Source organism: Mytilus galloprovincialis, chromosome 6, assembly GCF_965363235.1.
Source record: "Mytilus galloprovincialis chromosome 6, xbMytGall1.hap1.1, whole genome shotgun sequence".
NCBI classification, from domain to species: Eukaryota; Metazoa; Mollusca; class Bivalvia; order Mytilida; family Mytilidae; genus Mytilus; species Mytilus galloprovincialis.
In genome coordinates, this window is record NC_134843.1 from 47,464,487 (window position 1) to 47,480,559 (window position 16,073).

General features: G+C 32.2%; 1 protein-coding gene across 2 annotated transcripts in view; it reads right to left on the reverse strand.

The window, feature by feature from the left end:
* Positions 1-5,146, reverse strand: part of LOC143079730 (amyloid-beta precursor-like protein) — a 42,479-nt gene extending 37,333 nt beyond the window's left edge. The window contains exon 1 of one of the 2 annotated variants that reach the window (XM_076255279.1): positions 4,989-5,146. In XM_076255279.1, the coding sequence (XP_076111394.1) occupies positions 4,989-5,042 (54 nt within the window). In that variant the 5' untranslated portion in view covers positions 5,043-5,146. Of the gene's footprint in view, positions 1-4,967 lie in introns of both variants that reach the window. The other variant, XM_076255278.1, reaches the window with a different exon arrangement.
* Between the last annotated feature and the right edge of the window lie 10,927 nt (positions 5,147-16,073).

A 16,073-nucleotide genomic window follows, 5' to 3' on the forward strand; every position in this document is an offset into this window, starting at 1 on the left:
TCCTAAAATCAATCCCAACCTTCCTTTTGTGGTCATAAACCTTGAGTTAAAATTTCATAGATTTCTATTTACTTATACTCAAGTTAGAGTGCGAAAACCAAATGTCTTTGGACGAAGAAAAAACAAGAAAAATACTTATCTGGGACCTTTTTTTGGGCCCCTAATTCCTAAACTGTAGGAACCAAAACTCCCAAAATCAATCACAACCTTCCTTTTGTGGTCATAAACCTTATTTTAAAATTACATAGATTTCTGTTTACTTATACTAAAGGTATTGTGCGAAAACCAAGAAAAATGCTTATTTTGGCCCCTTATTCCTAAACTGTTGGGACCAAAACTCCCAAAATCAATCCCAACCTTCCTTTCATGGTCATAACCCTTGTGTTTAAATTTCACCGATTTCTATTTACTTATACTCAAGTTAGAGTGGGAAAACCAAATGTCTTTTTGGACGACGATGACGACAATGTCAACGTCATACAAATATACGACCAAAAAAAATTTTCAATTTTTGCGGTCGTATAAAAATGACATACATATTCATGGCATAAATTCATTTATCTTAATCAGCATTTTTAAGATATGTAGTAACTTCTTTATACATAATTTATGTCTGAATTACCTCCCTTACACTACTTTTAAATTACGTATCATGATGTATTGTACTTAAAAGTAATTGTCCATTAACCAGGAAACCCTTGCCCCCCCTCTTTTTTTCCCCTAATTCCTAAACGGTTTGAGCCATAATACCCCAATGCTAATCCTAACCATCCCTTTGTGGTATGGAAACTTGTATAATTTCAGAGAGATCCATACGCTGTTCCACAAGTTACATGCATCGTCTGGAAACTAAAAAATGCTTATTTGAGCCCCTTTTTAGCCCCATTCCTAAACTGTTGGGACCAAAACCACTAAAATCAATTCAAACCTTCCTTTTATGATTATCATGGTTATAAACCCTGTGTTTAAATAATTGTATTATACATAGATTTCTATTAACTTATACTTAAGTTATTGTCCGGAACCAAATGTCATCAGACAACACTGACAATGACGACGACAACGTGATAGCAATAAACTACCGCAAAATTGGTTGTATAATAATGGTGAATGTCCACAGGACACAGATTATGCCCCGTTTGCATATACATGTAGCGCTATAAGTAGACATAACTCAACCAGGTGCTCCGCAGGGCGCAGCTTTATACGACCCCAGTTGTTGAACCCTGAACAGTTGGGGCAAATTTGGTCACAATATTCAAGCTTGATTCTGTCTGAATTTGGATTGTGATCAAATTTTTGACATAATATAGGTTTTTGTCACAAAATTAATGTGGTCAAAGATCTAACAAATCTATTGCACAATACTGTGCAATTGAAGATTTCTTCTTGAAACTTTTCAAAATTCGAAATTTGAAAAATTTTGAAAAAAAGGAAGCCCTTCAAAAATGGTACACAAAAAATCCCCCCCCCCCCAACTTTTTGAAACCCCCTTGGAGCAATAACCCTTAAACTCAATCCCATGCTTTCCATTGTAGTATTGAACCTTGTAGTACAATTTCAGAGAGATCCATACAATTACACATAAGTTATTGATTTGAAACTAGAAAAATGCTTGTTTTGACCCCTTTTTGGCCCTTAATTCCTAAACTTTGGCCCCATAACCCCTAAAATTAATCCAAACCTTCTACTTGTGGTTTTAAACATTGCGATATGATTTCAGAGCAATTGAAATACTTCTACACAAGTTATTATCCTGAAACTAGAAAAATGCTTGTTTAGGGCCCTTTGGGCCCCTAATTCCTAATCGGTTGGGACCATTATCCCCAAAATCAATCCCAACCTTCCTTTTGTGGTATTGAACCTTCTGGAAAAATTGCATGAAGATCTATTCACTTAAACTAAAGTTATTATCCGGAAAGCAATGTGTCTTCAGACGACGACGACGACATCATACCATTATACGATCCCAAAAAAATTTTGGGGTCGTATAAAAACTGTAAATGTGATGATACCCAAATTTGTTCTTAATCTGTGTTTTTTTGGCCATAAGCATTGTGTACTATGTGTTTCATAACATTTAGTTGAAGCAAACTTAAGTTATGTATATAAGTTTTATAACATATGGTTGAGGCAAATGAAAGTCAAAGAATGGAAATGAAATAAAACAGCATTTTTTCCATTTGTATCAAAGTGCATACATGCAACTCTAGAAGTTCTAAGAACCTTTCTTAACATTTTGTTGAGGCAAACTAAAGTTAGAGAAAGGAAACCAATTTTGGGAGGTATGGACGGACACGTACATAGTCACATATATATGGACGTTGAGACGGACAAATCTTAATGCCCCATCACTTCAGTCATGGCAGTGGGGGCATAAAAATTACAACACCAGGGTTTTCGATATCACAACTACTGGATAGTCAAAACATTTGATAATTTTGATCACTTGTACAAGGACATATATAGATCATTCATAAATGTAAACATGATAATAAATCATCACATATACATGTATTTTAAAACCAGTTGTTGGCATGTTACAAGTTATGTTCTTCTCATAAATTTTATGATAGTATGCACTGTAGACATAATCTTTTAATCAGTTTAATTGAGGTCTGGAGCTGGCATGTCAGTAACTGCGAGTTAATGTATGTATCCTTGTCATTTTGCTTAGTTTCTTTTGTTACCTATTCTAACATCGGACTTGGACTTCTTTTTATCCGAGACTTAATGTGTGTATTGACGTTAAATTGTTTTTTCTACATTGGCTACAGGCATAGGGGGGAGTGTTAAGATCTCAGTAAACATGTTTAACCCACAGCAATTATGTGCCTGGCCCGAGTCTGGAGCCTTTGTTAGTCTTTTTTTTTATTTCAGTTAACATGGTTAATAAACAAGACCCATTGTAGGCCTTTGGCTGTTTTCTGCTCTCTGGTTGGGTTGTTGTCTCTTTGACATATTACCCACTTCCATTCTCAATTTTGTATCATCACACATACATTTGTATTGAAAGATTCTTAAAACAGGTGTCGTATTCACAATTGTGAATATTTAGATATACATGTACATTGTATGATCATTGATGATATCAAGCAATAAATTAATTTTATTGACAATTCTACCTTTGCTTTTGACACAAGTTCAGTTAATTTTTTACTTTACAACAGAATATAATGACTGAGCATGCTGAGTGTCAGCTCTTAAAAGAAGGGTTGGTCAGGTAACTGCAAACAGACGTATATTTATTTTTGTGCTTAAATATTTTTAATTGTGATATTTTAAACTAGATTATTCCGGTTAACTACTGTCTATTTTATTAGTATGCAGCATGATGTCTATAAAGAACAATAGGCTGAAATAAAGCTTTCGTAGACCATATATTGAGTGCATTTAAATAAGTTGGTATGAAATAACTATACATGTATATTCATCAGTCAGGGGACTTACTTAAATAAATGATTTTTAAATCACTTATTTAAGTAGCAAATTCAAAGTTTTGTCACAAATTGTGATTTTGTAGTTTTACCAAAATTTTAAACACAGGTTTAAATAATATCTTTTCATTAGTATAATTTAAAAAAATGACCTTTTTGCTTCTTTTTCAAAAGTAGCAAGGTTTATGCCTTTAATGCTATCATTTAACTGCAAATTCTATTTTAGTTGAAAAAATGCTATAATAATGGCTTTACATAATGAACTGATACTTTTTTAACAGATTTTTCCCAGCAGTGGCAGTATTTTTCCTGTTAAGTTCAAGGTTTCATCTTTCAGATTATGTAATAAAATTCTCCTGTTCGCCGATAAAAATTTCACTGTTCGGGGGGTGTTGAAATTAGTGGGGTTATTAAAATAATGATACTTAAAGAAGTGATTTTTGGGAAGTAAATTGAGGAACAAATGTATGATACTTTAATAAACCAGTGGCTGATCCAGAACTTTTCTTAAGGTGGGGGGCCCGCTGACTGACCTAAGGGGGGACCGCTCCAGTCATGCTTCAATGATTCACTATATAATCAACCAAATTTTTCCCATGAAAGGGCCCCCCCCCCCCCCTGGATCCGCCTATGTAAACAAGTGATTTTTATGTCATTATCCTAGATTCAGTACAAGGTCATCACCTGAAATGACCTGGTCATCCTATCAACACAGATGTTGGTTCTGATAATTTTAGAAACATAATTAGTCCTGGATCATTACTATTCTATATTTAAAGCTACATATGTACAATGTAATTAAATCACTTCTTCTAGTGATTAATTTGTACTACTTAAATAGGTGATTATTAAAGAAAGACAACTCTCACTTCCAACCTTTGTGGAAATAATGTTACTTGAATCAGTGATTTAGAAAATCACTCATTTAAGTAAGTCCCCTGACTGTTTATGAATATCCAATTCTTATCCTAAGGACTTGACACAACTTGTCTCTTGATGTTTCTTGGTTTTCATGCTGTTGCTGAAAGTAGTTTCTGCTGGTACTATTAAACAATATTACTGTTACTGTTAGTCACAGGCGCTAGGCATAGGCGGATCCAGGGGGGGAGGGGGCGGGGCACCCCCTTTCGTGGGAAAAATTTGGTTGATTATATAGGGAATCATTGAAGCATGACTGGAGCGGGCCCCCCTTAGTTAGTCAGCGGGCCCCCCCCCCCCCCCCCTTAGGAAAAGTTCTGGATCCGCCACTGCTAGGTGTAGTATATGTATTTACAATAAGATGCTCAAAAATATCACTCAAAAACCTTTTGTGACATTTTTTTTTTTTACCACAAATTGTTTACCTGCACTATATGTCAAATGGTGGATTATACCTAATTTGAGGTATAATCCGCCAATTAACGGGTATTTTCTTGCGCTGTTAACGTGTATTTCAGGTCAATAAGAATCTTGTCTGGACCCTGGCTGAGAGTGCAGCATAAATCCTGCATTTGACATGTCATTTGAGGGATAAAAACGAAAGAGAATTACCTCAATGTATGCAAGACTGACCTTTGTAAGTACAACGAACAATATGAACACTGATTGACCGTTTACAGTCCGCATTTTCACTGGTAAATGTATAAATTCCTCTGATATTATTACTAACAATGACAAATATGTCTGGTAGATGACATGACGTCATTCATTCATTAAATCTGGAAAGGTGCTTATGGTTGGTCTAAATTTTGTATCTTATTTTCATAACTAGTTGCCGACAGACGAACGACACACTGAGAACGAAATCGTAAAACATTGTACCAATACTTTCGTCTAAGTAACCTCTGCTGATTCCGATACCCTCCAGTAACGATACAATCGGTTGGTGTTCTACTACGGGGGTTGTTTTCGAACATTAATCAATCAATGAGGGTCTCACGGTCGATATGTGCTGAACGTAAGTCCGGGTTACACTAAAGACCTAAAGGTAAACAAATCAAGGACAGAAGAAAATATTCGGCACACCTCCGCGGGTAAGATATGGTATCGGGTCCATTCGCCCTAATAACATATTCGCCCTGTGTCCGTTCACCCTGGGTTAGTTCGCCCTACTTTAAAAAAAGAAATATCGATATTAAGGGCATACAAATTTAATAAACTTATTCAAATATTTATATGGTATATATTCTTGGAATTTATAAAAAAAAATGGATGCTTGTTCAATGACATAATACACAGTAGAGATAGTAAATGCATGACAAATGCTACTTTATTGCATGAACCCCCTGAGGGGTTCATGCTTATATATTGGCGAGTTTTGGATGTGTCTATGGGCCACTCGATATCCCTCGGCCGGAAGTCAGAATAAAATTCTCGGAACGTCTCGAAAGTTTTCGGTCATTTATACAGGTCTTAACAGGTTGTTATCTACGTCTTTGATATGGTCCCTTGATGGCCCTTGACGACGAAATTATATTTGTTTTAAAACGACCGCTGTACACTGTGTGTATCTGGGTCAATTATAACGTGGTATTGTCTATTGACTCGATAACATGTAAAGTAATTATGTTTGAAGATTTAACCACGGGGTACTGTGTATTTCACCATAGACTTTATACGGGAGAGAACATTCTGGTTAAAATAATAATATTAGATCGGAAAACAGAAATATAATATTTTTATCAAAAGTTATTTAATTCAATCGGAATCAAAGAAATATTCAGAGTTGCATTTAAGAAATACGTATTTTATATGGCAATATACTCTGCTTAATTTGGTATTTTTGTAAAGGAAACATAAAATTTAAATCTAAATAAATTCTTGCATCCTGCAAAAAAAATGTTTATAAACAATAATCATTATATTTCTACGTTAGTTATTTCATACCATTTTAGTATTCAACTTTTATGAGTAATTATTATTTATCTTTTTGTATTGTAATATATCCATACAACGGAAAGTAAGATAAATTTGTTCAATATTTAAATTTTATACGATCGTGAATAAAAATACTTGTGTGTTTTCTAATCATAAAGCATGATTTTAAATCCTTGCAGCTCACAACAACCGTAAAATGATTTACAATAATCACAACAAAATTTAATTACAATTATATTAATGTTGATTATTTTATACTATTTTAGTAGTGATTTAGAAGTCTTTGCTTATAGTTTGTATAGTTATATATTCACAAAGTGGAATGTTAGAATTTAAAAATAGATTCATACGATAAATAAAATGTCCATCCGTAAATACTTGACGTTCTTGTTTATTGATATTATAATATATTCAAAAGAATTTGAAAAAAAATACTAACAGTAACGTTTACTAAGTTTATTATAAAATTTTAATTCAATTTTGTTTGTTTGTTTTAATAGTTTAACCTTATAGCATCTACATATTTGTACTATGGTACTGTTTTGAAAATTGTATTCACTGTGTTGACCAACTATCCTTCACGTCTTGATTCATTCACATTATAGATCCCATTTCAAAAGCACACTATCGGTTTGCGTTCTTAAAAATTCCGGATAAGATGTCAATGAATCCGGATTCAAAACCTTTAATGTAGGCCGTTTGATATTCGAATTCAACTATAAGTTTAAGATATGTGATGACGCAAATGCGTATTCTTTTCCTGAGTATCAGTGAGATGCTTTCTATTTACTATTTCGTGCGCTAAAATACTACTTGCATGCAATCCTATTTTAAAATTCACTCGTGAAAGCTTATTTTCGTTTTTGTTATCTATAAATTCAGGACAAGGTAGAAAGAGATTTACATGTGACTTTCAAGCACGGTAATCATTACTAACGGTATTCTAAACCTCGAGTTGTTTCTCTTTTGTTTCTTTTTTGAGTCACTGTTCTATTATATACTTTGACCTTTTCGAAAAGCTAAGGATTGTCTACCCAAGGAATAGATTCCTTAACTTTGTAATGTATTTAGCAGACTTTTAACTTTTTTCATTCGAGCATCACTGATGCTTTTTTTTGTAGACTTAACTTGTGTCTGGCGTACATCATTTTAATTCTGGTATCTTTTTATATCTACATACCTTTTTATATAAATTGGTTATTTTAAAAGTATGTACAGGTATTCATAAACTTCTGAATTAATAAATTCTTCAGCAAAATTAAGTTTCCCTGTAAAATCAGGAAACCTTAAAATTTGAGATGTTTTATGAGACCAAAATAAGTCTCTTCATAAGAGTTCCCAATCAGTTGCATGCCACAGGTTTCACCGCATACAACATCTACCATGAGTAAAGACAGCTTCAAATACGAGTTGAGAACATATAGGCATTCATGTAGGAAACAAAATATATAGATATGATAGTTAAGATAAAAAAAAATTCTGTGTATATTAGTTTTCATTTAAGTGTGGCGATTCAGTTGACAGACCTGAAAATTATATATTTTAGTGAAATAATAATTCGCTTTAGCAGCCAGTATATGGCTCAATTTTCTCAAATTAAGATAAGAAACATTGATGATGAATCATTCATACCTGCCAAAAAATTACTGTCACTATATTTGCGGGGGTTTTTCCCCATAAAAACTCCCAATTGTAAATTTTGTAAGAGCAATTTTGTCTACAATTTTAAACAAAACAGTTAATTTTAAGGCTTTTAAAAGAATGAAGAAGCCAAAAAACACAATTAAAGTACATTTGAAGGCTCCTTTGAAGTTTTTTTTTAGGTCTACAAGAGCCATCTTGCACGCTAAACCCCCATGGGCATTTTGAAATTTTGGCAGGTATGATCATTCACTTGCACTTGTTCTTTTCCGAGTCTGACACTACCACCCAAATATTTGTTTTCTGAGAAATTAGCACTATTATAGACATTTTTCCAAAAAATCATGATTCAGAACATTATATTGTCATCTGCTTGACCACATTATATTTTTACTCATAAAATTGGACTGATAAAAATATTGTAATTTCTTTCAGTAAAAAACCGTAACCCCCTTTTGAAGTTAAATGCCGGGTAAATGCATTAGTGTACTGATCGGTGTACTGATATATATGAATAGGTATTTACTGGAATTGTTTGAAAAAATATATTTATTGATGCTTAAGTAAATATCTTAATCAATAAAACAGGAAATATGTCAGTGAAACAAAAAGTTCATATCTAATTGAAATTTCAAGTGCCCTTGAACTCACTGATCATGCACGGGTGATTCTATTCATGTCATTTAAAAAGGAAAGGTATTATCAGAGACATATAATACAATATTTGTATTATATGTCTCTGGTATTATTAAATCACTAAGTAAAACCTAAAACGTACGCTAAATCCAACAAATAATTTCAAATCAAATAAACATAAGTAACTAGTATGTAATTCACATAAGATGCATATGATTTTGAGCACTAAGTATAACACTTGAGGTATAACTTAAAACATATAATAAAGAAATGTGATCTCATAACTCGGTTCATATTTCAAAATCACTAAACAGTTAAACAGTACGAATCAACTCATAAGCTAGAAATTAATAATTCATATAGCCAAGCACTAAAGTTCTTTCTAAGCACAACTAAAAGTTATAATAATCTCAGAACACTGTATTCAAAAGGACGGTCCATATACGGACACACTTCTTCAGGAGATGACTGACTGTCATGTCCTTGGTTGCATATTGAATCCATGTGGTTAACAGCATCCCTAAAACCTGATAAATTTATAAAGATATTTAAAAATTTGAAGTCACATTTGCAAATTCAGAAACATGCAAATGATATTGTAATGTACAAAATGATGTAAAATATAACTTTTAATATAGTTCGAATCCTCTTATAAGAAGTTTCCCAATTTGCTACGGTACCAACCGTAGTACGAACTGGGAGCCGTCATTGAAGTTTTGAAATTAATTCATATATGCTTTGGCATTGCACAAGTCATGTCTTCTCTGACTGTTCATGACGTTAAAATACTAAATCCATGGGATGTCACGGTTTTAGTTGATTTTAGTCTCTGATGCATAATTTTTTATTATTAATTGTTTTTGGCTTTTAACTAGCTGTCAGTAACTGCTAGTACTCTCAAATCGTATTTTCTTGTTAATTCGACCTGTTGGTACTGTTTATAATGTTTTTTTTTATTTTATTTTATATTAATATGGATCTTGTCTATATACCAGCTTTGATTATTTGGAATATCTACTCATTTTCACTTCTTCCTACTACATTTGTATGAACATCAAGATTATTCTCCTTAAATCTGTACAGGGAAGTTTTAGCTAGCTCTAAGTGTATAGTTTTATTGTTGATATTCACCCCAATTTGTATCTAGTGTTAAATTATGTATTTATATGACAGAACTTTCTTGGTATTCCTAATTATTGGAAGAATTTTATACACATAAGTAGTATACCTAAAACGACAAAGTTATTTTTCATTTACCTGTAGATATTATTATAACCGGTTTTTTTTTTAAAAGTGATTATTTTCGAAGGGTTAAATATTTCGCGGTGGTGTCTTGCCTTGGCTTTGTTTGGACTTGTTTGTTTGCTTTTTGGTCTTGGATGTTTGTTCCTAATATTTTATTAACTGTGTATTTGCATTCAGGTATCGCAGATCAAATTTATTCGTTCATAGTGTGTTAATTTACGTTTTTTGATTGAGTTAAGCCTTCCAATTGATATTTTATCGTGTGGTTATCTATGTTGTGGTGTTATGATATTGTTTCAGAAAAGGGAGAAGGTTTGGTACCATTAAAACATTTAATCCCGCTGCAAATGTTTGCACCTGTTCTAAGTCAGGAATATAATGTACAGTAGTTGTCGTTTGTTTATGTAATTTATACGTGTTTCTCGTTTTTTATATAGATAAGACCCGGTTGGTTTTCCCGTTTGAATGGTTTTACACTAGTAATTTAGGGGCCCTTTATAGCTTTTTGTTCGGTGTGAGCCAAGGCTCCGTGTTGAAGGCCGTACCTTGACCTATAATGGTTTACTTTTATAAATTGTTATTTAGATGGAGAGTTGTCTCATTGGCACTCACACCACATCCTCATATATCTATACAGATATGTTACCTATTCAAGTCAAACAATATTGCGTGTACTCGATTATGCTTTCAACAAACCGTTGCAAGTAACCGTTGCAACGAACGGTTGTAAATTTAAATTTATTTCCCCTGAAATTGCATCAGCAAAAAGAAGCTAAACAAAACGTACATTATACTTCATCTTATGTTTGCCTGTTAGACTGATATAATAGTTTAAAATAAAAAAGTTAGCATTTTTCGGGGGTAGGCTTTTAGAAAAATAATTAAAAAAAAGCTATTTTGAAATACAAAATTGACCTTATTGAAAATATCAAGGATTTGTATAGTACAAATCTTTGAAAATATATAATGTTAACAGTAAATTAAAAAAAACCTTTTCGTTACTTTTGACGCTCACTAATTACATGGCGTTTTCAAATCTTTCAGTTATGTGAACAAAAACACGACGTAGGAATTCTGTAGCAAGATGTATAGATGAGATACGAGATTTAAGAATCAAATCTAGAACCCACGAAGGGCATCATTTCACAACAAAATGGACATTATCATTGGAAAAAATAAAAACAAGAACCTAAAATATTTCTATCATGTTATGGACAGGACCAGAGCCTCATGTGTCTCATGCATATAACTATTACAACATATCTCATAATAATCAAATATCATTTATATATTTTGTTTCCTTTTGGATCTCATATCTGCACACTAACAAATGTCATTTCCTAGGCACTTAAAAGTTGGTAAATGCTCATTTGTGAACAGCCAGTCATATGTTTTAGCATTGGGTAATTCTTTAAAATTAGTACAAAAACTGTTTACTATATCTAATGATAATTTTCTCTGTTCGCTCTATAAAGGACAACTTACTGTAAAATGAGTCTCATCTTCAATAGATTTTGATCTATGTAATAAGCATGATAGCATATAAAATCAGAGATCAACTTACTTGTTTGTAATAAATAATTAGAAGGACTTCTTTGCATTCTATGATAGAATTTAGTATTGTAGGTTTATTTTAGTTGTTCGAATCCATTATCTATAATCCAATTCTTATATTTTTCTGAAATTCGTCAAAAATCGTCTTTCACACGTATGAGAAATTTTACTAACGTTAAAGGTGCGACTGTCATAAGGGATCAAATAATAGATACACTAATCAGTCCCAAGACAGAAGCTTGTTAGTCTTGTTTTTTTTTTTAATTTTAGTTCATTTATATGTTTTGGAGTATATAACGTATGACGTCCATTTTCACTAAACTAGTGTACACATTTTTTTTCGGGGGCCAGCTGATGTCCACCTCCGAATGCGGGATTGTCTCACTGCATTGAAGACCCTTTGGTGACCTCTGGATGCTATCTGCTCTTTGGTTGGGTTGTTGTCTCTTTGACATATTCCCAATTTCCATTTTAATTTTTTCTAATAAAAAGTTAAGTCGTTAGTATAATCATATGAAAATTATTCTAGTCAATTACATTCATTGATTCAAGGAATGATTTATTTTCATTGGCAACCGAATAGTGAATACTGATTAATCAAATTTTTTTTCTCAATTTTACTTTCTAGAATGCATTTCTAGAACAAAAAATATGACGGAAAATTCCAATTTATCACTCAATATGAAATCTCTTATTCTATCATAAAAAAACCTTCTGCTGCAATGTCGAAATAGATTAATTGAATAGTAAAACTAATTTCAAAATCATGCAAAAACTAATTATAATATGAAAACTACGCAAATTTTACACGTTAACCGTGAATATATATAACCAACACAAGTATCATGTGTTTTATAACTTGAGTAGTCTATAGTTATTATGTTAATTATTCCAAAGTCTCACTCTGTAAGAAAACAATCTTTAAGAGAAACGCAAATCTATATAAATTTAGAATCTATAAGTCCGTGTTAACCAAGTTCGTTAAAAGGTCTGATTGTTTCATGCACTTGTGCATAACTAAGTCATCCCACAAATCATAAACTAAGAGTTCTTGAAACGTTGAAATCGTTATCAAATAAATCGGTTGCTTTACGTACCAACCGTACCTGATACGTAGCAAATCGGGAAACCTCTATTTTACTTTGTCTGAGTTGTCATATATATATACGGTCCGAGAAGACTGATTTGTAGACGGTCCGAGTTAACTTATTAGTCGGTCCGATTTGAAACTAATTATAAACATTTTTTTTTAATTTTTTAAGTATATATAAAAATATTGCATGTATTTTTGAAAGTTTTGAACATAATTTCTTTTTTTTTAATCAATATATTTCTTTTTTGAAACGTTTGACGTAATGTTATAGAATGTGTTTTAAGTAAATATACGAAAATCTATAATAATACTGAAATATAAGTCTATGGTATCAATATCAGTCTATAATGTATTTGTATACATAGAATTGGCTCATGACTTGTTACATGAATCTTTATTTCATTTATATGTTGTTTTAATATTATAATTGTCTGTATTTGGATCATGCCTCTATTGTGCTCTTTCCAATAAAATATTGAATTGAATTGAGAATGTGTAAACAGTTATCAATACTTAGTTAGGCTTGCTACTGACTGAAAAAAAAATTGTCGAGCCAAAAAAAATCGAGACATATAGGGATCTCCATGGATGAAAATTGAACGATGGAGGAACTTTCACCGTTACAAACCGTGTCTACGCTGTACAGTGTAGGGCGATCGGAAGTATTTTATCCCTCCATACAAGGAATGGTGAACATGCTAATTCATTGCTTATTTAAATTATATTTATTTGAATTTTCATTATAGAATTAGTAGTATCAAGATTTTCATTTATTGTCGTTTTTTAACCATTCAAATGCGAAGTCTTCTTTACAGGAAATATTTAAGTTTTTACTTTTAAACTTTTAAAGTAATTCTAAATTATCGTTACAGCAGTACTCGAGTTATTTGCGATGAAATAATATTTACTGTTTTGCGTCTTATTTTGTACTTCTTAAAAAGGGGGATGTTGATTGCGTAAGTCAAAATAAAGCACGTGTTCCACTTGTTAAAACTGTTTTCTTTGTATTAACTGGATTATTAATTTATTTATTTAATAAATCTAAATTATCATAATCATTTGCTGAAACTTTATGATTAATTCTACAAATGGATCGTCTATCCTCAGATAGTATTTTCCTGTCTGGTTTGTTGATCTACCTGTACAAGCTCAGGTACAAGTGATTAGCGATCTTAATCCGGATATCCCTCAGGCGTTAGAACTGTATTGGATTATAACATAAAAAGCCTAAGGGTTATGCAATTACATGCATTTGATTATAACTGATAAAAAAAATGGCGTCGGGCTACAAAAAACGATGAAGTTTTGAACGATGGCGCAAGACAATTTAACGATGGCGCGAGTCATTTGACGATGGCGCAAGACATTTGACCGATGGCGGGGCGCCTCAACACACACAATTATACCTACATTTTCACTTGTACTTGTAAAAGATTTTGTATATTGAGTACACTTTAACGGTAGGTTTAAACTGGTTGTAAATTGATTAGGCCCTAATTAATTTATGTTTTTATAACACTTAATCTATTACAAATTATTCAACCTATGCTAACATTTTTTCATACAATTTTATACCTAAATTTCAAAATGTTGGCATAGGTTGAATGAACCATTCTCGGCAAGACGCCATCTTGAAAACTAATGACCACGGATATCTAATTACCACAAAGTCCTAGTACCCGGCATGACATGTCCGATAATCCGATTGACTTGTCAAGCTGATGGATGTTGTACTCGACCAAGTAATGGAAGAAGTCTACATAGTTTCCAAGATCATTAAATCAAGTAATGCTTCATTAAGATTGATACGAATATTAAAAAAAAATACTTTACAAGACATCTTAATTTTTTAAGAGGGTTTAATATTCAGCGTAAAATGCTGAAGTCAGGTTAAAAAGCTGTAAATGACACAAGATCGTACAATGGTTTTAGCTCGTCATTAAATTTACATTTTGCACCGAGATACAGTATCAAGTATTATATAGGAATTATGTTATAATAATGTTAGAGTAGTCTTAATAAAGTGAAAAAAGTCCAGAGATACTTATTGTGGAAGAATTATAAACTGAGATTTTTCTGTTATGAAAAAGTTTTTTTAAATGCTTTTTTCTAACGTATATTTTTGGCTTATTTTGGGTTTTTACCTAACTTGACCAACGTTCAAAAACTTGTCTTCTTGTAATCAGCATGGCTCAACACCGCGGTAATTACCGGGGTATTGTAAAAGTGACATATTCGGGTATTCTAACCGGCGTTTTGCATTTGCGCCGATCTGCATTTCATTTGCGCCGATTTTTTCTTTCATTTGCGCCGATTTTTTTCTTCATTTGCGCCGATTTTTTTACAGGTAAATTACAGGTAAATTACAGGTAAACAGATATAAGAGGATATGGTATTAGTGCGCAAATGAAAGAATGGAAATTTTCGAAATCGGCGCAAATGTCATACGCCCATTCTAACGGTCGACTTCCTGGCAGGCTTGTTTAATCTAATACACAATGAACAAGGGTCAATGAATCACGTCAATGGAACTTCCGTTTTAATATATAATTTTTGGTCCCTTTATTTCTAATAAATAATTCGTCCTGTTTATATCCTCACATGTTGTGACTTCATTTTCAATCTAGAAAACAGCGGTAAATTTCAAAATGCATGCCGTTTTTTTTTTTTTTTTAATAATTGTTCATTTATTTTACATGTGAAATAGGAATATCAATTAGTAAACTTCGGACTATACAAATGCAGAATATACTGTGCATATTTGCTTTCGTCTATCGAGATAAGAGAACTGAAAAAAAAAACTGTCATATAAAAACAAGCACGTTCAAATTAAAAGAGAAAAAAATATGTGAGTAAAAGTTAACGGGAACAGCAAAAGTAACAACCTTTGATATCGAGTGTATTGGTAATAAAATAAATGTATGTGTTTTATAGTATAGCTCCTTCCATTATCAGATATCAGATAATCTATATTTCTCATAAGATTAACCCTTCCGACCTCACTTAAATCTGAGACTACGTGTTAAAGTAGTCCAGCTAAAATATAATGCCAAACCCTAGAAGTAAAAATATAATACAGGTATACCTTTCATTTGATCATGGCTTTCAAAATGTCTAAATTCAATTGTTCCCGTACATTTTTTGCCTATTTAAGACAATAAAAATACTTTTGTAAAACTAGTTCTATTTTTCCTGTTTAAAAAACGTAAATAAATGATAAGATACTGAGTGTATATCATTTTATTCTGAAAACTGAATCTTATTTCCATACAACCGGTTCATTTCTTAGTTTAGTAACTTATTTGAATTCAAATAAAATAATAGCACCAAATATAATTAAACAATTCCACGGCGATTCACTTGTATTTATCAACACCTTGAAAACGTATTTTAAATTTGTGTATTAAACGCGACCTCCTGTCTTATAATCTACTGATTCGAATAGACAGTCACACCTGGCACGGTGTGCCCTACAGGCCGAGCTAATTACCGATCTGCAAATAACATTTTACCTTCATGAGTATTGTCGGAGAATAATACACACAATGCATAAACCTAGTCGATAGCGTAGAAAGTAAAGGGTAAATAAGTGTAAAACTATATATTGTCTT